Consider the following 24,667-nt stretch of genomic DNA (forward strand, 5'->3'; position numbering starts at 1 on the left):
AGCCTCTCCACCCCAGTCAAGGCTATTTGCTTACCCTTCCATGTCTTACATGGATTTAAAAAATAAAACAAACAAACAAAACTCCATGTGTGATGAATCTATCAAAATCACTCAAATTCAGTGTTTACAGGAGGGAAGGAAATTGTAAGTCACTTCTATTTTATAGCTTAACAAGAAAAGCACAAGTATCTATCCATCTCAGATAATAAAATCAGTTACTACTTCCATAATAATGAAGCCTTTAGTAAACAAAGGATATTTAAGTTCTTTAGCTATTGCAAAGTCCCACAGAATGTTGCATTAATCTGCCAAGTCCAGGAACAGACCAGACTTACCCACTGTCCCAAGTTCTCCAGCCTAAAAAGAACAGAAACTAAAGTTTTGGTAAAGCTTTATAATTCAATCAAATACCTACCACACATTCTTGTGAAAATGTATTCATTTTTTTGCAGCCAAAATGGAAGAGTTTTCCCAAATTTTTCCCTTGGTAGTATTTACACTGCTAAGCCCTGAAATTCCATTTGAAATCATCCAATAAAAGACCTGAGAAACCTATTACATGGTCTCTGGGGTAATAAAAGTAAATAAAAGTTTTTTAAAAATGCTTCAGCCTGGGCAACACGGTGAAACCCCGTCTCTACCAAAAATACAAAAATTAGCCAGGTGTGGTGGCGCACGCCTGTAGTCCCAGCTACTTGGGAGGCTGAGGTGGGAGGATCACTTGAGCCCTGGAGGCAGAGGTTGCAGTGAGCTGAGATCGTACCACAGCACTCCTGAGTGATAGAGGGAGACCCTGTTTCAAAAAAAAAAAAGAAAAAAGCTGGGTGCGGTGGCTCACACCTGTAATCCCAGAACTTTCAGAGGCCAAGGCGGGGGGATCACCTGAGGTCAGGAGTTCAAGACCAGCCGGGCCAACATGGTGAAACCCTGTCTCTACTTAAAAATACAAAATTAGCCAGGCATGGTGGCACGTTCCTGTAATCCCAGCTATTCGGGAAGCTGAGGAAGGAGAATTGCTTGAACCTGGCAGGCAGAGGTTGCAGTGAACCAAGATAGTACCATTGCACTCCAGCCTGGGCAACATAGTGAAACTCCATCTCAAAAAAAAAAAAAGAAAGAAAGAAAAGAAAAAAAGTTTTTTAAAAATGGAATAGGGCCTGGGTCCAGTGGCTCATGCCTGTAATCCCAGCACTTTGGGAGGCCAAGGCAGGAGGATCGCTTGAGCCTGGGACTTCAAGACCAGCCTGGCAACATGAGGAAACCTCATCACTACAAAATACTCAAAAATTAGTATGGCATGGTGGGCATACTCCCAGCTACTCTGGAGGCTGAGCCCAGGCAGTCTAGGCTACCTAAGCTGCAGTGAGCCATGATGGTGCCACTACACTCCAGCCTGAGCGACAGAAGGAGACCCTGTCTCATAAAAAATAAAAAAATAAAAAATGAAAAAAAAAGGAATAGAAAACTACATATATATAATTTGTTTTCTGAATTCCAACTCTTTCTGGCCTCTTTAGAAACACTTTATCTTCTCTATTAATCTCTAATGATAGTATGCACTTTACAGTTAATAAAAAATTAAATTTGAAATAACTGAACAAATCTTTTCAGGGTAACTAACCCAGGGTGGAGCAGAATGGACTGGAACACAGACAAGTCTCACTCAACTGTCAGGTCAGGTCGTTCTATCACCTGGCACATCCCCAGCCCCACGGTGTTCATTGAAGTGCTCAGCAACCACACTCCTAGGAGACACTACCTTATGTCTTTTTCAGGCTCTTGCAAAACCAGTTTTCCAGTTTTCAGATACAGTTTTCTAGCTTCACAGTCGGAGAGAGTCCAGAAGGCAGAAATCATTTGTCTTGTCCCCTGAATAACACTATCCAATTTGCTGATAAGCCATGTGTCACCAAGGAATGGAAACTAGGCTTGGGGGAAAAAATGTCAATGTCCCAGGTGTTGGTTTTTTTGTTGTTTTTTTTTTTTTTTTGAGACAGAGTTTCCCTCTTGTCGCCCAGGATGGAGTGCAATGGTGTGATTTTGGCTCACTGCAACCTCCGCCTCCCGGGTTCAAGTGATTCTCCTGCCTCAGCCTCCCATGTAGCTGGGATTACAGGCACCTGCCACCATGCCCGGCTAATTTTTGTATTTTCAGTAGAGATGGGGTTTCACCATGTTGGCCAGGGTGGTCTTGAACTTCGACCTCAGCTGATCTGCCCGCCTCGGCCTCCCTAAGTGCTGGGATTACAGGCGTGAGCCACCGCGCCCAGCCCAGGGGTTAGCTTTTTACATGAATGATATACCAGAAGGTTCCTCCCACCCCAGAGCATCCACCTGGTCCTTTGGGAGGCCCCACCCCAACACCTCAGGCTGTCCTCTGGGAAGAGTGACCCAAGGGCAGATATCCACTAGGCCCTCCATGAGATTGGCAGCTTCCAGCATCTTAGGGTAGCCTCAGAAAGTTCCATAACACAGGGCCTGGAAAAGACACAGGGTGGGCTGAGGTCACATCACCCTGTAAAGGACATTCTGAGAAGGCATCTGTGCCTAGGGGAGATAAAAGAGGCACAAAGGTTTGGTTTTTTTTTACAGCAGTGTCAGGTGGTTATTCTCTTCTTCCTCACATGTGAAATGTTAAGGAAAACAAAATAAATCCTTTTAAAAAGAGCCATACATTGCTATCTGAAAACAAACGACAAAATTCTGTGTCTATCTGAAATATAGTCTTGGTGACAAAGGGTTCATAATGTTACTGGGAATTGAGGAGTGAAGTTAGCATATGGAAGGCTCTGGAAACCAAAAGATTTACTGTTAGCCCCAAGAGGAGTTAGGATGAAGGGACAGGTCTCAAAGACCCTGATGCCTGTATCTTTGAAAGCCTCGGAGGGGAAATGGTCGCCCTTGGAAAGAAAGGACTGAAGACCACAGAGACCACAGCTCCTCCCACACACAAACCCCACACACGAGCCTGGTTTGTGTCTAGTGACCCTCCCATCGTCACCGTGCAGCCTCCTCACCAGGCTCACAGGAACTGCGAGCCAGGCTGGAGGCGAGACTGCAGTTAGATATTAACCAGGTGCCCTCAGCCCCGCTGCTTCACAGGAAGCCGCCTCCCTGAGAGTCAGGTCACAGCAGACGCTGACCGCTGGCTTCCCCACTGTGCCTGGGGATAAGATCTCTGAGAGCTGCTCAAGAGTCGTCTAAGTTCTTTCTCAGATCTTGAATTCCAGCGGAAAGGCTGGCGCCAAGCAGGCTGAAGACCCCACAAGGGAGCCCACTCAGCAGGAGAATGCGGTTTCTTCACCTCCAGTCCCAGGAGTCACCCCTCACGTCCCCACCAACCAGCGACCCTACATCCCAACGACCCCCGTCCAGACCCCTAAACACCCCATCCCCAAACCTCTCACGGAGGCGGATCTAGGGTGTCCTCTCCTATTACACTGTTTCTGCTGCAGCCCTCGGCGTCCGGGTGCAGTGACTCGGGCTGCGAACCTGTACTGGTTCCGCCGCACAATCTGGGGAGACGCGGGGCTGCGGGCGCGGAGCTGCCTAGAGAGGGGCGCCAGGGCCGGGGCCGCAGTCGCCGCTCAGGGACCGGACAGGACGCCCGGAGTCCCGGCTGCCGGCCCGGCCCCACCCTGCAGCCAAAGGGACCGAGGACCGAGGTGCGAAGGGGGCTCAGGTCCCAGACCCCAAAGACGCTGAGGCGAGGCCCGGGTCCCGCCACAGCCGGTTCCGACTGGTTGCGACCAGCCCTTCGCCCTGCCTCAGGACGCCGGGCCCCGCACACTCACCATTTCCCGGCTGTGCGGTGTCCCGGGTCCTCCCAACTCCCGTAGCCAGGATAGGTCCCAGCGCGACAGAAGCCACCACAGATGTCCCAGGGCGTCTCTCAGTGACAGAATACGGCACAAAGGTCACCAGGGTGAAGAGGCCACTAGCTCCTGGAACGTCACACCCTCCTCTCTGCCGCGCGCCTGATTGACAGTTCTCAGGAACCCGCCCACGACTCTGATTGGATAGCGCTCCAGGTCCCGCCTCCTGGCACTGAGTGACAGAAGAAGCGATCTCACAGTGCTGAGTGCAGCCGGATGAACAGGTTCCAGACCCGGCCCCTGGCAGGGCGGGCTTCCTCCCTGCGCTATGACCCAACCAGTCCCGGGAAACGTTTGCCTTAAAGCGGAATTTCCTACCTGTATGCAGTGGGCCCTTTTTGCTTCTTCCTCCTGAACAATTGTGTGCAAGGAATCCCAGACTCACTGTCCACTGGAGCCATCCCCTGGCCTCAGAGCAGGAGGGCAGCCGAGGCCACACAGGCCACACTGCAGCAGCGGGGGACCGGGGGTGGGCGGCGGGGCGGGGTGCTGATGTCTTCCAGGGACCAGGAATTTGGGATGAGGCTGTCGCCTACAAGGTCAGGCCTTTCTCCCACTGTAAGCGCTGGATGGGTTCTTTCTACGCGCTATGCAAATAAAGACCACGATACTGCAGTTAAAAAAAAAAGTTTAATAAACACTAGGCCAGCTACGATACGTGGGAGACGGAGTTACTACTCAAATTATTCTCATCCAAGGTCCGTAGGTAGGGGTTTTTCAAGGGCAGTTTGGGGGAAAGGGTGGAGGTAGCTAGGCTTGCTACTGACTGATTGGGGTGGGGATGGAAATCATTGGGGATGGAATCTGTCCTCTTGGCCGGGCTTGGTGGCTCACCGCTGTAATCCCAATACTTTGGGAGGCCTAGGTGGGAGGATCACTTGAGGCCAGTAGTAGTTCAAGACCAGACTGGGCATAGAGTGAAACTGTCTCTATACTATATTTAAGGGAGGAGACCACCCCTCATATTGTCTTATGCCCAATTTCTGCCTCCAAAGAAGTAAAAACTAAAAGGCAGAAATGAAATCCACAGGCAGATAACCCGGCTTGTGCCCTGGGCCAGGTGGTTAAAAATCAACCCCTGACCTAACTGTGTTATCTATAGATTCCAGACATTTTATGGAAAAGCACTGTGAAAATCCCTGTCCTGTTCTGTTCTGTTCTGGTTACCGGTGCATGCAGCCCCCAGTCACGTACCCACTGTTTGCTCCATCAATCACGACCCTCTCACGCGGACCCCCTTAGAGTTGTAAGCCCTTAAAAGGGACAGGAATTGCTCACTCGGGGAGCTTGGTTTTTGGAGACGTGAGTCCGCCGATGCTCCCAGCTGAATAAAGCCCCTTCCTTCCACAACTCGGTGTCTGAGGGGTTCTGGTCTGCGGCTCGTCCTGCTGCATATTTTAAAAAGAAAAAAAGAGGCCGGGCGCGGTAGCTCACACCTGTAATCCAAGAACTTTGGGAGGCCCGGGCGGGCGGATCACCTGAGGTCGGGAGTTTGAGACCAGCTTGACCAACATGGAGAAAGCTCGTCTCTACTAAAAATACAAAATTAGCTGGGCGCGGTGGTGCATGTCTGTAATCCCAGCTACCTGGGAGGCTGAGGCGGGAGAATCGCTTGAACCCAGGAGGCGGAGGTCGCGGTGAGCTGAAATCGCGCCAAGCCGAGATCCTGCCTTTGCACTCCAGCCTGGGCAACAAGAGCGAAACTCCGTCTCAAAAAAAAAAAAAAAAAAAAAAAAGACAAAAAAAACCACAACTGTCCTGTTATACTGAATCACTTCTGGTTGGGGCCACAGGAGCAGAGTTGGCAGGTGCAGGTGGTGTCAGACATGCAAAAAAAAAAACAGAAAAAAAACTGAAAATACATCTAAAAATGCTAATCTACAATAGTGGTGTTATCTGCAGAAATAGCTGGCAATCTATGTCTACACTTCAGAAGAATTCCGATGGGACATCCCTCAGCCTGATGGCCAGTCATTCGTTTTACAAAGGCAGTTGAGTTTTGGGGAAGGCTTATTATCATTTAAGCTGACTTCCAAAGTTAGCTGGGCCTAAGAACCCAGGATTAAGGGAAAGAGAAGATAGAGGGTTGGCAGGGGTGGGGGGCGGGGCAGAACGGGTGTTAGCTCAGATCTCTTCCACTGCCATAATTTTCTCACTGATATAATTTTTTTGCAATCTATTCATTTTCATCCCAGAAAATAAAAGCACATCAACAATGAAATAAAATTGTTAAATGTGCGAAAAATCTGGAATTATAGGGCAGCATGGTTTTTTTGTTTTATTTTGTTGTTGTTGTTGTTGTTTTTGAGATAGAGTCTCACTCTGTTGCCCAGGCTAGAGTGTAGTGGTGCGATCTCGGCTCACTGCAACCTCCAACTCCCAGGTTCAAGTGATTCTCCTGCCTCAGCCTCCCGAGTAGCAGAGACTACAGGTGCACACCACCATGCCCAGCTAATTTTTGTTTTTTTAGTAGAGACAGTGTTTCACCATGTTGGCCTGGCTGGTGTTGAACTCCTTACCTCAGGTTATTTGCTTGCCTCTGCCTCCCAAAGTGCTGAGATTCCAGGCATGAGCCACCACACCTGGCCTGGCAGCGTGTATTCTATTAAAGGAATCAGAAGAGAAGAAAAGAAAAAATATCTCGTTCAGGGAAGTAAGCAGGAAACCCCCTTTCAGGAAGTTAAACAGATTCCCAAGCTTGAGAGCCAGACTCTGACTCCTGAAATGGAGCCCCAGAGTGGATCAGCACCTGATGATGAGGGAGAGACACTGAAGGATTTAACTCTGGGAGCTCAACTCGCCCTCCTGTACCCTCTGCACAGTGTAGAAACACTGTTTCCTTCAAGACTTTAAACATTAATGACTTAAAAGCTCCAATCAGAAGCTGAAACATTAGGGAACGAATTTGAAAACATGAGGGTTTCCCTATATTTCTATGAAGCAAAAGTAGGAAACGTAAAACCACCATGAACTGGAAGCTGGAACTAATGGCTAAAAAGGAAAGGAGTCAAACATCAGGTGTCATTTAATGAAATAAAATCTTTATTCACTTTGTAAAAATGGTAGTGTTTCCAGACAGGAAAAATGGGCATGTTTGGAAAATAAGGAAAAGAAACGATATCTGATTATAACTAACAAATAAATGATACTCTTGCCTTCAAAAATCTCACACACACACACACACACACACACACACACACACACACACACACACGAAGAGAGAGAAAGAGAGATATTCTATCACCTAGCACTTTGGGAGGCCGAGGCAGGCAGATCACAAGTTCAGGAGTCGGAGATCAGCTTGGCCAGTATGTCGAAACTCCGTCTCTACTAAAAATACAAAAATGACTGGGCACGGTGGCTCACGCCTATAATCCCAGCACTTTGGAAGGTTGAGGTGGGCGGATCATCTGAGGTCACAAGTTTGAGACCAGCTTGGCCAACCTGGTGAAACCCTGTCTCTAATAAAAATACAAAAATTAGCCAGGCATGGTGGTGGGCACCTGTAATCCCAGCTACTCGGGAGGCTGAGGCAGGAGAATCTCTTGAGCACCAGAGGTGGAGTTGCAGGGGTTGAGATCGCGCCACTGCACTCCAGCCTGGGCGACAGAGCTAGTCTCTGTCTAAAAAAAAAAAAAAAAAAAAAAATACAAAAATTAGCTGGGCGTGGCAGGGTGTGGTGGCTCACGCCTGTAATCCCAGCACTTTGGGAGGCTGAGGTGGGCGGATCACGAGGTCAGGAGATCAAGACCATCCTGGCCAACACAGGGAAACCCCGTCTCTATTAAAAATACAAAAAAATTAGCTGGGCGTGGTGGCGGGCACCTGTAGTCCCAGCTACTCGAGACGCTGAGGCAGGAGAATGGCGTGAACACAGGAAGCACAGCTTGCAGTGAGCCGAGATCACGCCACTGCACTCCAGCCTGGATGAGAGAGTGAGACTCCGTCTCAAAAAAAAAAAAAAAAAAAAAAAAAAAAAAAAAAAAGCAGAGGATCAGGTCTTATCCATGACCTGCTTAATCAGAAGCTGAATTTGAAGGTCTATAGTTTCCTGTGAAAGTTTGAGAAGTACATCTGACAGTGATTAGTGATTCAGCCCTAAGGGTATTTCATACTCCTCACCAGTGAGATATTTGAATCCACAGAGTACCTGAGGTGGGAGAGATCCAGTGGGCTGCGAGGGGCTGGGGCTGGAACTGAAAGCGAAGACTGGCGAGACATCCCCAAGAAGACAATGTGGGCCAGGTGCGGTGGCTCACACCTGTAATCCCAGCACTTCGGGAGGCTGAGGTGGGTGGATCACGAGGTCAGGAGTTTGAGACCAGGCTGGCCAGCATAGTGAAACCCTGTCTCTACTAAAAACACAAAAATTAGCTGGGCATGGTGGTTCACGCCTGTAGTCCCTGCTACTCGGGAGGCTGAGGCAGGAGAATCGCTTGAACCTGGGAGGTGGAGGTTGCACTCCAGCCTGGGTGACAGAGCGAGACTCCGTCTCAAAAAAAAAAAAAGAAAGAAAAAAAGAAGACAATGTGGATGAAAGTGAGGCCACTTTACCAACACTGGTATGGCCTGGCTCACTGATCCTCATTATGGGAATGACCACTCATGAGAACTGACCAGGAGTGTCTGTAGGCCATTGATCACCGCACTCAGGCCCCAGAGCATGCACACTCCAACCAATCTTCACAACCTGGAATGAGAGAAAATAGGCCCACAGAGAAGTGAGGAAATGGAGGGCCTGTTTGTTGAGCTGGGGATGGATGGGATATGATGGAGGTGAAATGTTTCTGCTTCCCTTGAGGACCAAAAGATGTTATAGGCCATGTGAGACAGAGATGGGCCACACTGTTCAGTTTGGCAGGGATATTCAGTACCTGCCATACTGTCAGTGGAAAGTCACAACAAATACCAAAATGTCATCTTTCAAAGGATCCTTGCTTGCACAATTTTAAAACCAGGCCAGGGGTGGTGGCTCACGCCTGTAATCCCAGCACTTTGGGAGGCTGAGTTGGGTGGATCATCTGAGGTCAGGAGCTCCAGACAGCCTGGCCAGCGTGGTGAAACCCAGTCTCTACTAAAAGTACAAAAATTAGCTGGGCGTGGTGGCACACGCCTGAAGTCCCAGCTACTCAGGAGGCTGAGGCAGGAGAGTCGCTTGAACCTAGGAGGCGGAGGTTGCAGTGAGCCGAGATCATGCCACTGCACACCAGCCTGGGTGATAAAGAGAGACTCTGTCTCAAAAACAAAACAAAACAAAAAACCCGTAGGAAAACTAAGCCTGGTCGGGCACGGTGGCTCATGCCTGTAATACCAGCATTTTGGGAGGTCGAGGTGGGCAGATCAGGAGTTCAGGAGATGGAGACCATCCTGGCCAACAGGCCAAAACCCTGTCTCTACTAAAAATACAAAAGTTAACTGGGTGTGGTGGTGTGAGCCTATAATCCCAGCTACTCGGGAAGCTGAGGCAGGAGAATTGCTTGAACCTGGGAGGCAGAGCTTGCAGTGAGCCAAGATGGTGCCACTGCACTCCAGCCTGGTGATAGAGCAAGACTCCATCTCAAAAAAAAAAAAAAAAAAAAAAAACCAAAAACTAAACTAAACATAGTTGCCGATTAGAAGTATAGTTCAGTCAGGCTGGGCATGGTGGCTCTCACCTGTAATCCCAGCACTTTGGGATGCCGAAGCGGGCAGATCACCTGAATTCGGCAGTTTGAGACCAGCCTCATTAACATGGAGAAAACCCGTCTCTACTAAAAATACAAAAATTAGCTAGGCCTAGTGGCACATGCCTGTAATCCCAGCACTCGGGAGGCAGAGACAGGAGAATCTCTTGAACCTGGGAGACAGAGGTTGCAGTGAGCAGAGATCGCGCCATTGCACTCCAGCCTGGGCAACAAGAGCAAAACTCCGTCTCTAAATAAATAAATAGAAGTACACTTCAACCAATGTAATGAACCAAAAGAATACAAAATAAAAGGAAAAGTTTTATTAACTGATTTCACCAAAAAACACTACCTGTTCTCATGAACCTTTATGTAAAGAAAATTTGCAGAATTTTCTTAACTCAATGTGCTTTTTTCCTGAAAGTAAGATATATGAATCCATAATCTAGATCCACTTTATGCATGGAGCACCAATAAAGACAATAAATAGAGTGATACATTTTATAACATTTCTTCTCTGGTTTAAATTTTCTGGCATATTTTACATGACTGAATTTGAATCAGATTTTCCTAATTACTCACCTTTATAGCATTTCTAGCCAGTGAGAGTTGAGATGAGAAAGCTTCAATCTATCAAAATTGTATATACAGCAATGGAAGAGACGCTTAGGTCATTTTATCAGGAAACATTCATACTTGTATGCAGATAGATGAGGTACATGAAATTAGTCTCATTCCTCTGAAATGTTTATGTAGTTGTAAGATGTAATTTTAATTTGGTATTATATGGTATATGTCGTGTATATACGCTCACTCCATAAGCAGCAAATTGACTCCTTCCCAAGTTTTAATAGTTTTCTAATAGTTTAAATTATTTTTCCTTTAGTTTCCCAAGTAAACACAGCTACCATCTCCAATCACAATATTTGTTTCTTCCATCCTATTCTTTATATTATTTATTTATTTATTTGAGACAGAGTCTCGTTCTGTCACCCAAGCTGGAGTGCAGTGATGACATCTTGGCTCACTGCAACCTCCGCCTCCCAGGTTCAAGCGATTCTCCTGCTTCAGCCTCCCAAGTAGCTGGGACTACAGACATGTGCCACCACATCTGGGTAATTTTTTGTATTTTTAGTAGGGAGAGGGTTTCACCGTGTTAGCTAGGATGGTCTCGATCTCCTGACCTCGTGATCCGCCCACCTCGGCCTCTCAAAGTGCTGGGATTACAGGCGTGAGCCACCATGCCTGGCCTTTTTTTTTGAGACAGGGTCTTGCTCTGTCACCCAGGCTGGAGCGCATTGGCCCAATCATAGCTCACTACAACCTCCTACTCCTGGGCTCAAGCGATCCTCCCACCTGAGCCTCCCAAATAGCTGGGACTACAGGTGCATGCCATCATGCTCAGCTCATTTTCTTCTTTTTTGGTAGGGCTGGTTCTTGCTATGCTGCCCAGGCTGTTCTCCATCTACTGGCCTCAAGCGATCTTCCGACCTCGACTTTTCCAAAATGCTGGAATTACAGGCATGAGCCACCACACTGGTTTATTTTTTTTTTTTTTGACATTAAGTTATACAGACTACCATAATGATAAAATAATTGAAGGGAAATAGACTTTTTTTTTTTTTTTGAGACAGGGCCTTCCTCTATTACCCAGGCTGAGTGCAGTGGATAATGAGGGCTCACCACAACCTCTGCCTCCTGGGCTCAAGCATTCCTCCCACCTCAGCTTCCCGAGTAGCTGGGACTACAGGCACATGCCACAATGCCCAGCTACATTTTTTTTTCCTTTTTTTAGAGACAGGGTTCTGCCATGTTGCATAGGCTGGAATACCCGCTTTTACTTAGATAATTGTCTTCCTTTCAGTAGAAGCCTCTCACGCACCAGTTCCTCATCATACTGCACTCCAAAACATACTTTAACCAAGAATCCTATATACAGCAAAACTCACATTCAAAATGAAAGGCAAAACAAAGGCTTTTCTAGGTTTAGAAATATACATGTTGAGGCCGAGCCTGGTGGTGCATGCCTATAGTCCTAGCCAGCTACTCTGGAAGCTTAGGTGGGAGGATTGCTTGAACCCAGGAGGCTGAGGCTGCAATGAGCTATGATCATCCCACTACACTCCTGCCTGGACGACAGAGAGAGATTCTGTCTCAAAAAGAAATATACATATTGAGACAGCTGGTTCCTAGCACACCAGCCCTACAAGAAAAATTAAAGAAAGTTGTTAAGTCTGAAACCAAAGGATGTCAAAATCCACAAGAAAAAACAGAAAGCTCATTAAAGGTTATTATATAAGTATAAAAACCAGACTGAATGTATATTTATTTACCATTCTTCTCATTATGGCTTTATAAGACATCTGTAAAATGATAAATCGTTGATGAATTCTTGGGCCTACAACATACATAAGTGTAACGTGTGTATTGTATGTAGAAACACCACCATAAAAACTGAGCTAACTAAAGAACTACCAATGGCAAAGTAATAATTATAAGAATAGGCCAGACGCGGTGGCTCACGCCTGTAATCCCAGCACTTTGGGAGGCCGAGGCGGGTGGATCATCAGGTCAGGAGTTCGAGACCAGCCTGACCAACATGGTGAAACCCCATCTCTACCAAAAATACAAAAATTAGCTGGGTGTGGTGGCACGCACCTGTAATCCCAGCTACTCAGGTGGCTGAGGCAAGAGAATTGTTTGAACCCGGGAGGCAGAGGCTGCAGTGAGCCTGGGCAACAGAGTGAGACTCTGTCTCAAAAAAAAAAAAAAAAAAAAAATATATATATATATATAGGATTTACTTTTCTTTTTTTTTGAGACAGGGTGTCTGTACCTAGGGAAGATGAAGGAGAGACACAGATTTTATTTCACCGCAGAGTGTCAGCAGATTATTGTCTGCTCCCTTCACATGTGAAATGTTCATGAGCACAAACAACGGTTTTAAAAAGGGCCATACATCGTTAACTGAAAACAAAATGGCAAGCTATTGCCTCTGTTTGAAATATTGCGGGGCGGTGGGGTGGGGTGGAGAACAAAGAGTTCGTAATGTTGCTGTGAATTGAGGAGAGAAAATTAGCCTGGGGAAGGCTCTGGAAACCAAGGGATTTGCTGCCAGCCCTAGGAGGAGTTAGGACGAGGGGACAGGGTGCTGGATTTGAGACCCTGCTGCCCACATCTTCGGAAGACTCGGGGAAACGGTCGCCCTTGAAAAGAAAGAAGGGACTGAGGACCACAGAGACCACAGCTCCTCCCAAGCACAAACCCCACACACGAGTCTAGATTGTGCCTGGTGACCCTCCCGTTGTCACCGTGCAGCCTCCTCACCGGGCCCCACAGGAACTGCGAGCCAGGCTGGAGGCGAGATTGCAGTTAGATATTAACCAGGTGCCCTCAGCCCCGCTGCTTCACGGGGCCGCTTCCCCGAGAGTCAGGTCACAGCAGACGCTGGTCGCCGGCTTCCGCATTGTGCCTGGGGATAAGATCTCTGAGAGCTGCTAAAGAGTCGCCTGAGTTCTTTCTAGGATCCTGAATTCCAGCAGAAAGGCTGGCGACGACCAGGCTGAAGTCCCCACGAGGGAACCCACTCAGCAGAATGCGGTTTCTTCACCTCCAGTCCCAGGATTCGCCCGTCACTTCCCCACCAACCAGCGACCCCACACCCCAGCCGCCCCTGTCCAGACCCCTAAACACCCCGTCCCCAAACCTCTCAGGAGGGCAGATTTGGGGTATCCTCCCCTCTCCTCCTATTAAACTGTTTCTGCTGCAGTGACTCGGGCCGCGGACCTGTGTGGGTTACAGCCGCACAATCTGGGGTGACGCGGGGCTGCGGGCGCGGAGCTGCTCAGAGAGGGCGCTGGGGCCGCAGTCGCCTCGCAGAGAGGTGAGCAGGGGCACTCAGGTCCGCAGACCCGGGAGTCGCCTATGGGAGACTCAGGTCCCGTCACAGCCGGTTCCGGCCAGCCTCTCCCCCCAGCCTAGGGACGCTCGGCCAGGCACACTCATTTCCAGGGTTCCGCGGTGTCCCGAGCCCTCTCTCCGCCTCCCACAGCCAGGTCCCAGCGGGACAGAGGCTGCTATACAACTAACGGGCGGATCTCAGCTAGACCTGGGAACTGGAGTGCAGGGATGCGGCTTCCTCCCTGCTCTGTGACCTGACCCCTCCCAGGGCACCTTTGTATTGAAGCCGAATTTCCTTTCTGTAGGCAATGGTCCCTTTCTGCTTCTTCCTCCTGGACAGGTACTCACAAATGCGTGCAGGGAATTCCAGACCCACTGTCCAGTGGGAGCCCAGGCCACACAGGCCACACTGCAGCAGGAGGGAGTGTGGAGTCCTAATTAGAGACGGGGAGCCCGGCTGACAGAAGCAGGGAAAGCAAAAAGAGAAAGTAGATAAGCTCTAAGTTTGCCTTTCTTCATGGTCCAGGACACATAACCCGCCTGTGCAGACGACTCACAATCTTCCTGCGCCCAGCTATCACCAGACACCTCGGCTGACAGAAAATTGCAAGTTAGCTCACTGCAACCTTGGCATTATCAGTACTGCACAAAGCCCTCTTCAGCTCACAGCACAAGCACCATTCTGTAAAATCTCCAGCAAGCCTTTGTTTCCTGGCAGTCAACTCCTCTCTTGCTGACTTACCTGTTGCATCCTTGCAAAATATTTTTCTCCTTTCACTAATAAACCTGCCTTTCTTTACCTACAACTGTTTGGGTAAATTCTTTTTACTGCCTGTGTGGCACTGGCCCCAGATATTCGCCACCAGTGACAGGGAGGGCTGATGTCCTCCAGGCATCAGAAATGTGGGATGAGGCTGCTGGCAATACAGCCAGGCCTTTCTCCCACCTTATTTCTCAATCTGCTAATTTTCATCTCTGAAAATAAAAACACACCAACGACAAAATCGTTAAATGCACAGAAAAACTGGAATTACACGGCAGCAATTTCCTATAAAGAATCAAAACAGAACAGAAAAAAAAAAAAAAACATGAACTAGCTCAGATAAGTAGCCTGCAGCACTTACGTTTCACAGGCAAATCCCCATTTAGGAGGATAAATATATTCCCAAGCTTGGGAATATAAATGGAAAAGTGACTGAGGCAGATCGCAATCAATTTAGAGGTTTCTTTTGACAAGGCTGAGGATGCCTCAGGAAAAGAAAAACACAAGTCACAGTCACAGCAGATCTGGGTCCTGTGCTTTTTCCAAAGAGGGTTTTGGGACTTCAATATTTAAAGAGGAAAGAGAGGGCAGGAGGGGAAGGAGAACAGGAAAAAATAGGTGGGAGTAGGCCAGGCGTTACAGCTCATGCCTGTAATCTCAGCACTGTAGGAGGCTGAGGCAGGAGGATCAAGAGGTCAAGAGATCAAGACCATCCTGACCAACATGGTGAAACCCCATCTCTACCAAAAATACAAAAATTAGCTAGGCGTGCTGGCATGCGCTTATAGTCCCAGCTGCTCGGGAGGCTGAGGCAGGAGAATTGCTTGAACCCAGGAGGCAGAGGTTGCAGTGAACCGAGATCGCACCACTGCACTCCAGTCTCGCAACAGAGCAAGACTCCGTCTCAAAAAAAAAAAAAGGTGGGGGTAGGCAATTGGTCACATTCTTCTGAAGCTCTGTAGGGTGCTCTATGGATCTACATTGTACATGTAGAAAGAAAGAGATGGAGGAGGAGTCACTTTTGCATTCATCGCATGCTCACATTTACTTTTTACATAAGATTAAAGTCAGCATGTGAAATTATATCTATCTGGGAAGAAGAAAGGTAGTTTCTGTGTAACTCATTTCCCAAGCTTAACTTTCCCTTTGGCATAATGATGTTTGGGTCCTGAGACTCTGTTTTCCTTTCACAGAAAGTCAGACTCTGACTACTGTAATGGAGACTCCGAGTGGATCAGAACCTGCTGATGAGACAGGGACACTTAAAGGTTTAATGCTGGGAGCTCACCATGCCCTCCTGTTTTCTCTTCCAGGGTGTGGAAACACTCTCTCCTTCAAGATCTTCATTTCCACCAGCAGGAAACTCACCTAAAGTCAGTTTAAGATACTGACCTACATAAACTGTCAAATTCATAACCTCTTTCTTCACGAGGCAATCCAATGGGTCTTTGTCAAAGTCTGACCTTCACAGATTTTCCTGATATGTACAAATTACAGTCTGACTCCAGTGACTCTGTGCATGCCCAAACCAACACACCTGAGCATGCTGAGACCTCCCGTATTTACAAAATATGGTCAGGTTAAAATATTCTGTCTGGGCTGGGCGCGGTGGCTCACACCTGTAATCCCAGCACTTTGGGAGGCCGAGGCAGACGGATCACAAGGTCAGGAGATCGAGACCATCCTGGCTAACATGGTGAAACCCTGTCTCTACTAAAAATACAAAAAATTAGCCGGGCATTGTGGTGGGCACCTGTAGTCCTAGCTACTCGGGAGGCTGAGGCAGGAGAATGGTGTGAACCCAGGAGGTGGAGCTTGCAGTGAGCCGAGATCATGCCACTGCACTCCAGCCTGGGTGACAGAGCAAGACTCCGTCTCAAAAAAGAAAAAAATTCTGTCTAGCCAGATGTGGTGGCTCATGCCTGTAATCCTAGCACTTTGGAAGGTCTAGGCTGGCGGATCACCTGAGGTTAGGAGTTTGAGACCAGGCTGACCAACATGGAGAAACCTCATCTCTACTAAAAATACAAAATTAGCCGGTCGTGGCGGCACATGCCTGTAATCCCAGATACTGAGGAGGCTGAGGCAGGAGAATCGCTTGAACCTGGGAGGCGGAGGTTGCGGTGAACTAAGATTGCACCATTGCACTCCAGCCTGGGCAACAAGAGCGAAACTCTGTCTCAAAAAAAAAAAAAAAAATCTGTCTATATTCTCGATAAGCAGGTAGTGTGACAGGTTAGGGAGGACAGAAAAAAATAAAAGTGGATGCGGAACTTACCCATGATATCACAGCCTTATGCTGGAAAATGGTGGTTTCTTTTTTCTCTTTTTTTTTTTTTGAGACAGGGTCTCATTCCCACACCTAGGCTGGAGTGCAGTGGTATGATCCTGGCTCACTGCAGCCTTGACCTCTGGAGCACAGGTGATCCTCCCACTTCAGCTTCCTGAGTAGCTGGGACTACAGGTGCCTGTCACCACACCCAGCTACTTTTTATATTTTTTGTAGAGCGGGGATTTTGCCATGTTACCCAGGCTGGTCTCGAACTCCTGGACTCAAGGGATCCACCTACCTCAGCCTCCCAAAGTGCTGGGATTACAGGCGTGAACCACCACGCCCAGCCTGGAAGATGGTTTTTCTTTTTTTTTTTTTTTTTTTTTTTTCTGAGACAGACTCTCACTCTGTCGCCCAGGCTGGAGTGCAGTGGCGCGATCTCAGCTCACTGCAAGCTCCGCCTCCCGGGTTCACGCCATTCTCCTGCCTCAGCCTCCCGAGTAAAATAAAATAAATAAAATAAAATAAAATAAAATACTGGAGGTCTCAGCACAACCCTGAGAAATCCACACCCTAGAAAGAATGTGTGAATGTTAATGCCACCCTTACCACAACATGGAACTTTTTATTTTTCTTACTGGAAAATGGCTAAAAACAGTTTATTGGAGGACTTTTTTTTATTTTTAAAGAGTTGGGGTCTCACTCTGTGGCCCAGGCTGGAGTGCAGTGGTGTGATCATAGCTTACCGTAACCTGAAACTCCTGGGCTCAAGTGATTTTTCCCAACTCAGCCTCCCAAACAGCTGGAGGACTTTTATACAGAAGAATATAGATAGAAGTAAAGGAAACTCAGTTTGGTTTCATTTATATAATTTAACTTTTCCTAGGTTAAGAAAGCAATAAACTCTGTAAACCTTAAATGGATTTCCCCGAATATGAAAAGTGCAAGAAATAAATTCTACAAATGGAAAGACGTAGGAGTAATTTAAGTGGTACGAATAAGTCTCCTTGAGAAGGTGACATTTAATGTGAGACCTGAAATGTATATTAGTGTAAAAACTCAGGGCACAGCCGGGGAGGGTGGCTCACACCTGTAATCCCAGCACTTTGAGATGCTGAGACAGGAGGATCACTGGAGGCCAGGAGTTTGAAACCACCCTGGGTAACATAGCAAGACCACTTCTCTACAAAATAATGAAAAAAATTAGCTAGGCCGGGCGCGGTGGCTCACGCTTGTAATCCCAGCACTTTGGGAGGCCGAGGCGGGCGGATCACGAGGTCAGGAGATCGAGACCACGGTGAAACCCCGTCTCTACTAAAAATACAAAAAATTAGCCGGGCGTGGTGGTGGGCGCCTGTAGTCCCAGCTACTCGGAGAGGCTGAGGCAGGAGAATGGCGTGAACCCGGGAGGAGGAGGTTGCAGTGAGCCGAGATTGCGCCACTGCACTCCAGCCTGGGCGACAGAGCAAGACTCTGTCTCAAAAAAAAAAAAAAATTAGCTAGGCAAAGCAACACAAGCCTGGGCATGATAGTCACAGATCAGGAGGCTAAGGTGGTTAGAATGTTTGCACCCAGAAGGTCAAGGCTGCAGTGAACCATCATCAGGCCACTGCACTCCATCCTGGGCAACAGAGCCAGAAACGGTCTCAAAACAAAAACAAAAATAGTCAACCAAGAACTCGATATCTGGCAACAGTGCCTTTCAAAAGTGAGGAAGAGGCAGGACGTGGTGGCTCACAGCTGTAATCCCAACACTTTGGGAGGCCGAGGCTGGCGGATCACCTGAGTTCAGGAGTTTGAAACCAGCATGGCCACCATGGTGAAACCCCAACTCTACTAAAAATACAAAAATTAGGCAGGCATGGTGGCGCACACCTGTATTCTCAGCTACTCAGGGGGCTGAGGCAAGAGAATCGCTTGAACCCGGGAGGCAGGGGTTTCTGTGAGCTGAGATCACGCCACTGTACTTCAGCCTGGGTGACAAAGGGAGACTCCATTTCAGGAAAAAAAAAAAAAAAAAAAACACCAGTGAGGAAGACATTAAGAAATTTTCACATAAACAAAAACTGAAGTCGTTTTTTTGGTTTTTTTTTTATTTTGTTTTGTTTTTTCAATCATTAGAAGTGTTCTGCATGAAATGCAAAGGGTGCCCTGGAGGTTGAAATTGAAGTACACTAGACAGTATTGGGAGGCCTTATGTGAAAATAAAGATCTCAGTAAAAACAAATACATGGACGATGATAAAAGCTAGTATTATTGTACAATAATTTTGAACTTCAGGTTTTGTTTTCTACATAATTTAAGAGCCTAATGTATATAAAATATATTTGTCTAAAAGCGAGTATTATTGTAAGTTGGACTTGGAACTCCATATTTTTTATATAGTTTAAGAGACATGGCCGGGCGTGGTAGCTCACGCCTGTAATCCTAGCACTTTGGGAGACTGAGGCAGGTGGATCACCTGAGGTCACGAGTTCGAGACCAGCCTGACCAATATGGTGAAACCCTGTCTGTACTAAAAATACAAAAATTAGCTGGGCGTGGTGGCAGGTGCCTGTAATCCCAGCTACTTGGGAGGCTGAGGCAGAAGAATTGCTTGAATCCGGGAGGCGGAAGTGGCAGTGAGCCGAGATCGCACCACTGCACTCCAGTCTGGGTGACAGAGCAGGACTCCATCTCAAAAAAAGAAAAAAGAGACGAATGCATTAAAAATATCCTTTTTTTTACGCACAAAGTAGAAGGATGCAAATTTATGACATCAACTTAAAAGAGGTGTGAATGAACCTATAATGGTGTAGCATTTTGGTATGTTATCGAAGTTAAATTGGCATCAATTTAGAGTGTCGTAACTTTAGGATAGTAAATGTAATCTCCATGGCAATTATAAACAATAGAGCAAGAGCATACACACAAAACAAAATGAGAAGGAAATTTAAATGTTTCACTACAAAAAGCAACTAAAAGCAAAAGAACACAGTAATACAGGAAATGAGGGACAAAAAAGCTATAAGGAATACAGAAAACAAACAGCAGAATGCCGGAAGATCCTCCTTATCAGAAATTACTTTAAATGTTAATGCGTTAAACTCTTCAATCAAAAGATAAGACATCTGACTTTTAATTTAAAAACATGAGGATTTCCCCATATTTTTATAAAGTAGAAGTACCAGATATAAAAGCATTATGAACTGGAAGCCGGAACCCAAGGCTAAGAAGAAAGGAGCCAAACATCAGATGTCATTAGATGAAACAAAATCTTTAGTCAACTTGTAAAAACTGTAATGTTTTCTGCCGCGACATGTGGGCATGTTAGGAAAATAAGAAAAAAAAATGATGTCTGAGTATAACTAATGAATAAATGATACCATTTCCTTAGGGAACTACACACAGACACACACACACACACACGCACACACACACACACACACACACAGAGTCTAAGATCACAGGGCGTTATTCCTTCCCTGAAAAATAAACTACTGCTCTGTAAGATGCTCCACTCCACTCCTCACTCCTCACATTAACTGCTCCTAGAACAATGTCATATTTTGTTGTTTGCAGATAGGCATTAAAAGAGGGTGTAGGGGGCCGGGCGCGGTGGCTCATGCCTGTAATCCAAGCACTTTGGGAGGCTGAGGCAGGCAGATCACGAGGTCAGGAGATCGAGACCATCCTGGCTAACATGGTGAAACTCTGTCTCTACTAAAATTACAAAAAAGTAGCCGGGCGTGGTGGCAGGCGCCTGTAGTCCCAGCTACTCGGGAGGCTGAGGCAGGAGAATGGCATGAACCCAGGAAGTGGAGCTTGCAGTGAGCCAAGATGGCGCCACTGCACTCCAGCCTGGGCAACAGAGTGAGACTCCATCTCAAAAAAAAAAAAAAAAGGAGGGTGTAGGGCCGGACGCAGTGGCTCAGCCCTGTAATCCCAGCACTTTGGGAGGCCAAGGTGGGTGGATCACAAGATCAAGAGATCGAGACATGGTGAAACCCCATCTCTACTAAAAATACAAAAATTACCTGGGCATGGTGGCGCATGCCTGTAGTCCCAGCTACTCAGGAGGCTAAGGCAGGAGAATTGCTTGAACCTGGGAGGCAGAGGCTGCAGTGAGCCGAGATTGCGCCATTGCACTCCAGCCTGGTGACAGAGTGAGACTCCGTCTCAGGCTGGGTGTGGTGGCTCATGCCTATAATTCCAGCACTTTGGGAGGCCAAGGCAGGCGGATCACGAGGTTAGGAGTTCAAGACCAGCCTGGCCAACATGGAGAAACCCCATCTCTACTAAAAAGACAAAAATTTGCCGGGCGCAGTGGTGCATACCTGTAATCTCAGCTACTCGGGAGGCTGAGGCAGGAGAATCGCTTGAACCCAGGAGGCGGAGGTTGCAGTGAGCCGAGATCGTGCCATGGCACTCAAGCCTGAGCGACAGAGCAAGACCCTGTCTCAAAAAGAAAAAAGAAAAAGAAGGGGGTGTAGTGTGCCGAACTAAGTGGGTGTCAGGGGTTCACTTACAGACTTTGTATATTTTTACAAACTGCCGCAATTAAGTCGTCAATTACTGTGTTGATTTAAATACATATAAAAACTTTCAGACAAAAATAGACGTTCACATTACCATGATGAAAAAAAGTCAGTAATGGTGATTCCTCTGTGAAACTAGAAAAGAAATCCAGTGCTTAAACTTGGCAGCTCCAAGGGTATCATTGCCCCCTAGGATAGTGGTCCCCAACCTTTTTGGTACCAGGGACCGGTTTCATGGAAGACAACTTTTCCACAGACTGTGGGGGAGGGGTGTGGTTTTGGGAGGATTCAGGTGCATTAAATCTATTGTGCACTTTATTTCTATTATTATTATATTGTAATATATAATGAAATAATTATACAACTCACCATAATGTAGAATCAGTGAGAGCCCTGAGCTTGTTTTCCTACAACTAGATGGTCTCATCTAGAGGTGACAGGAGACACTGACAGATCATTAGGCATTAGATTCTCATAAGGGGCGTGCAACCTAAATCCCTCACATGCACAGTTCACAACAGGGTTCATGCTCCTATGAGAATTTAACGCTACTGCTGATCTGACAGGAGGCAGAGTTCAGGCAGTAACGTGAGTGGCCCAGTTCCTAACAGGCCATGGACCTTTTACCAATCTGTTGCCCAGGGGTTAGGGACCCCTGCCCTAGGCAACATCTTGAAGATCTATTTGAAATACACTTGTCTTTTCTTTTTTCTTTTTGAGACAGAGTCTTGCTGTGTTGCCCAGGCTGGAGTGTAGTGGTGCGATCTCAGCTCATTGCACCCTCTGCCTCCTGGGTTCAAGAGATTCTCCCACCTCAGCCTCTTGAGTAGCTGGGATTACAGGCACACGCCACCACGCTGGCTAATTTTTTGTATTTTTAGAAGAGATGAGGTTTTGCCACATTGGCCAGGCTGGTCTCAAACTCCTGGCCTCAAGTGATTTGCCCACCTCAGCCTCCCAAAGTGCTGGGACTACAGGTGTGAGGCACCGTGCCCAGCGTGAAATACATTTCAATACAAGTTATTCCCCTGAATAAAGAATCAGCTCTTATCAAGGCCTAAAGTGATCAAATCTTGCCAAAAGCTACCGTTCATCTGGATTTTTTTTTCTTTTTTCTTTTTTTTTTTTGAGAGAAGTCTCACTCTTATCCCCCACAGGTTTGAGTGCAATAGCTCGATCTTGGCTCACTGCAACCTCTGCCTCCTGGGTTCAAACGATTCTCCTGCCTCTGCCTCCCAAGTAACTGGGATTAAGTCGCCTGCCACCATGCCTGGCTAATTTTTGTATATTTTAGTAGAGATGGGGTTTCACCATGTTGGCCAGGCTGGTTTCAAACTCCTGACCACAAGTGATCCGCCCACCTCGGCCTCACAAAGTGCCTGGATTACAGGCGTGAGCCACTGCGCCCGGCAATCCAGTTTTGTTTCATTCAAACTCTCTGTGGCCTGTGACATAGGTGACCACTCTCCCATCTTTAAATACCTTCTCCTGGAGGATTCCAGGAAGGGACACCCAATTCATTCTCCTCCTAAGTCACTGGCCTGCCCAGTCTCTTGCAGGCTGCTCCTCCTGCTAACCTCAGAGGTGAACAGCCATTGGTCTCCCCCTGAGCACTTGTCTTCTGCTATACTTTGCCTCTTACCCCGAAACAAGGTGGCCTCTGCTGGACCCAGGGCATCAAACAGCATCCATATGATAATGTTCTCCAAATTTCATTTAGATCTTTCTCTCAGGCTCCAGATCCAATACCCTGGTCAACACTTCGCTTGTTTGACTCAAACATGCCATGAGTGATTACAAAACATAACCCTTCATTTCTTGTCCAATCATCTCCCCTGGCCTTGCTCCTCTGAGTGAGGGGCAGCACCCAGGGGCTCTGAAAATAGGACTCATCCTTGCCTCTCTTCTCTCCTTCACTCCATCAGAAACCCTGCGGGAGCTGCCCCTGCCTGTGTAACTCCTAGTCAACCTTCAGGATTTTTTTTTTTTTTTTTTTCTGAGACTAGTCTCGCTCTGTCGCCCAGGCTGGAGTCCGGTGGCGTGATCTCGGCTCACTGCAACCTCTGCCTCCCAGATTCAAGCAATTCTCCTGCCTCAGCCTCCCATGTAGCTGGGATTACAAGCATGTGCCAGCACACCTGGCTAATTTTTGTATTTTTTAGTAGAGACAGGGTTTCACCATGTTGGCCAGGTTGGTCTGGAATTCCTGACCTCAAGTGATCAGCCCACCTCAGCCTCCAGAAGTGTTGGAATTACAGGCGTGTGAGCCACTGCGCCCAGCCACCTTCAGGCTTTGAGAATTAGTCTCACTGGGGAAGCCTCTCTTAACCTCTCAGACTAGTGTGAGAACTCTCTCTACCATCATATTTTAGAGCCACACACTCTTCTCTACTGCACTGAAGATGATCACCACTGATCCTTTGTTTATGTCCAGAACTGCTAAACAGTGGGATTGATGGGGCCTTTCCCCATCCTGGAACCCGGCTCCAAAAACACAGCTTGGGTTCATAACTAGACTTCTCAATACATAACCTTCTGTCGATATCCACTAACATTACCCAAACCCACGCCAGCACAACCTCTCTTCAAACTACAACTATGGCTTTTAAGCTGGTCTCCCAGGTCCCCTCTACCATCTATTCTCTGCCCACCAGCAGGAGTAAGCTTCTTCAAACACAAACCAAACATCACTTCTCTGCTCAAAATCCTATAAAAGACCGGGCGCGATGGCTCACGCCTATAATCCCAGCACTTTAGGAGGCCAAGGTGGGTGGATCACAAGGTCAGGAGTTTGAAACCAGCCTGGCCAATATGGTAAAACCCCGTCTCTACTAAAAATACAAAAATTAGCCAGGCATGGTGGCAGGCACCTGTAGTCCCAGCTACTCGGGAAGCCGAAGCAGGACAATCACTTGAACCCGAGAGGCGGAGGTTGCAGTGAGCCGAGATCGTGCCATTGTACTCCAGCCTGGATGACAGAGCAAGACTCTGTCTCAAAAAACAAAACAAAACAAAACAACTACAAAAGTGTAACCTATCTTTAAAAGCGTAACTTATCCTATAAAAGTGTAACTTTACTGCCTATCTAACCACGTCTTTTATTACCTGAGCACTCTATGTTCCATGGACCAACACGATGACACGTGGGAGCGAGTTAGAAATGTGGACTTTCACACTCTGTCCCTAACCTGCTGAACCAGAAGGTGAATTTGAAAATCCATAGTTCCCTGTGAAATTTCAGAAGTGCGTCTTACAAGTTTCCCCCTTAACCTGACCCAGCCATAAGGGTATTGCATATTCCTCACCACTGGGGTATTTGAATTAACAGAACATCTCAGGTGGGGGCAGCAAGGGGCTGGGGCTGGAACTGGGAGAGGAGACGAGTGAGATATCCTTAAGAAGATGATGTGGTGAGGGCGAGGCCGCCTTCCCAGCACTGCTATGTCCTGGCCCATTGCTCTTGAAGTGCAGGAATGGCCACTCACGGGAACTGATCAGGAGGATGCATGTGGGGTCAGCACTGTGCTGAGTCTGTAGCGCTTGCACATGGCAACCGATGTGCTCAGTCTAGGATTCAGGGAAGTGTGTGCACCAGCAGGCAGCAAAAGTATGTGGGTGCTCCTTGTCAGCCAACCCATACTGCTCAGGGATGGGCTGAAAGTGATGCAGAAGGGTTT

At 47.4% G+C, this 24,667-nt stretch overlaps 1 protein-coding gene across 6 annotated transcripts in view; it reads right to left on the reverse strand.

Annotated features, from left to right (window-relative positions):
* Positions 1–24,667, reverse strand: part of LOC129460881 (zinc finger protein 44) — a 91,352-nt gene that overhangs the window by 20,034 nt on the left and 46,651 nt on the right. Inside the window, exons 1-2 of one of the 6 annotated variants that reach the window (XM_063616102.1) lie at positions 3,795–3,975; positions 2,365–2,478 (exon numbers count right to left, since the gene is read on the reverse strand). The exons of 1 other annotated variant lie outside the window; for it this stretch is intronic. In XM_063616102.1, the coding sequence (XP_063472172.1) occupies positions 2,365–2,442 (78 nt within the window). In that variant the 5' untranslated portion in view covers positions 2,443–2,478; positions 3,795–3,975. Of the gene's footprint in view, positions 1–1,759; positions 2,548–3,794; positions 3,993–24,667 lie in introns of those variants that run through there. 4 more of the 6 variants (XM_063616101.1, XM_063616103.1, XM_063616104.1 and 1 more) reach the window with 4 other exon arrangements.

This window comes from Symphalangus syndactylus, chromosome 13 (assembly GCF_028878055.3).
Source record: "Symphalangus syndactylus isolate Jambi chromosome 13, NHGRI_mSymSyn1-v2.1_pri, whole genome shotgun sequence".
NCBI lineage: Eukaryota > Metazoa > Chordata > Mammalia > Primates > Hylobatidae > Symphalangus > Symphalangus syndactylus.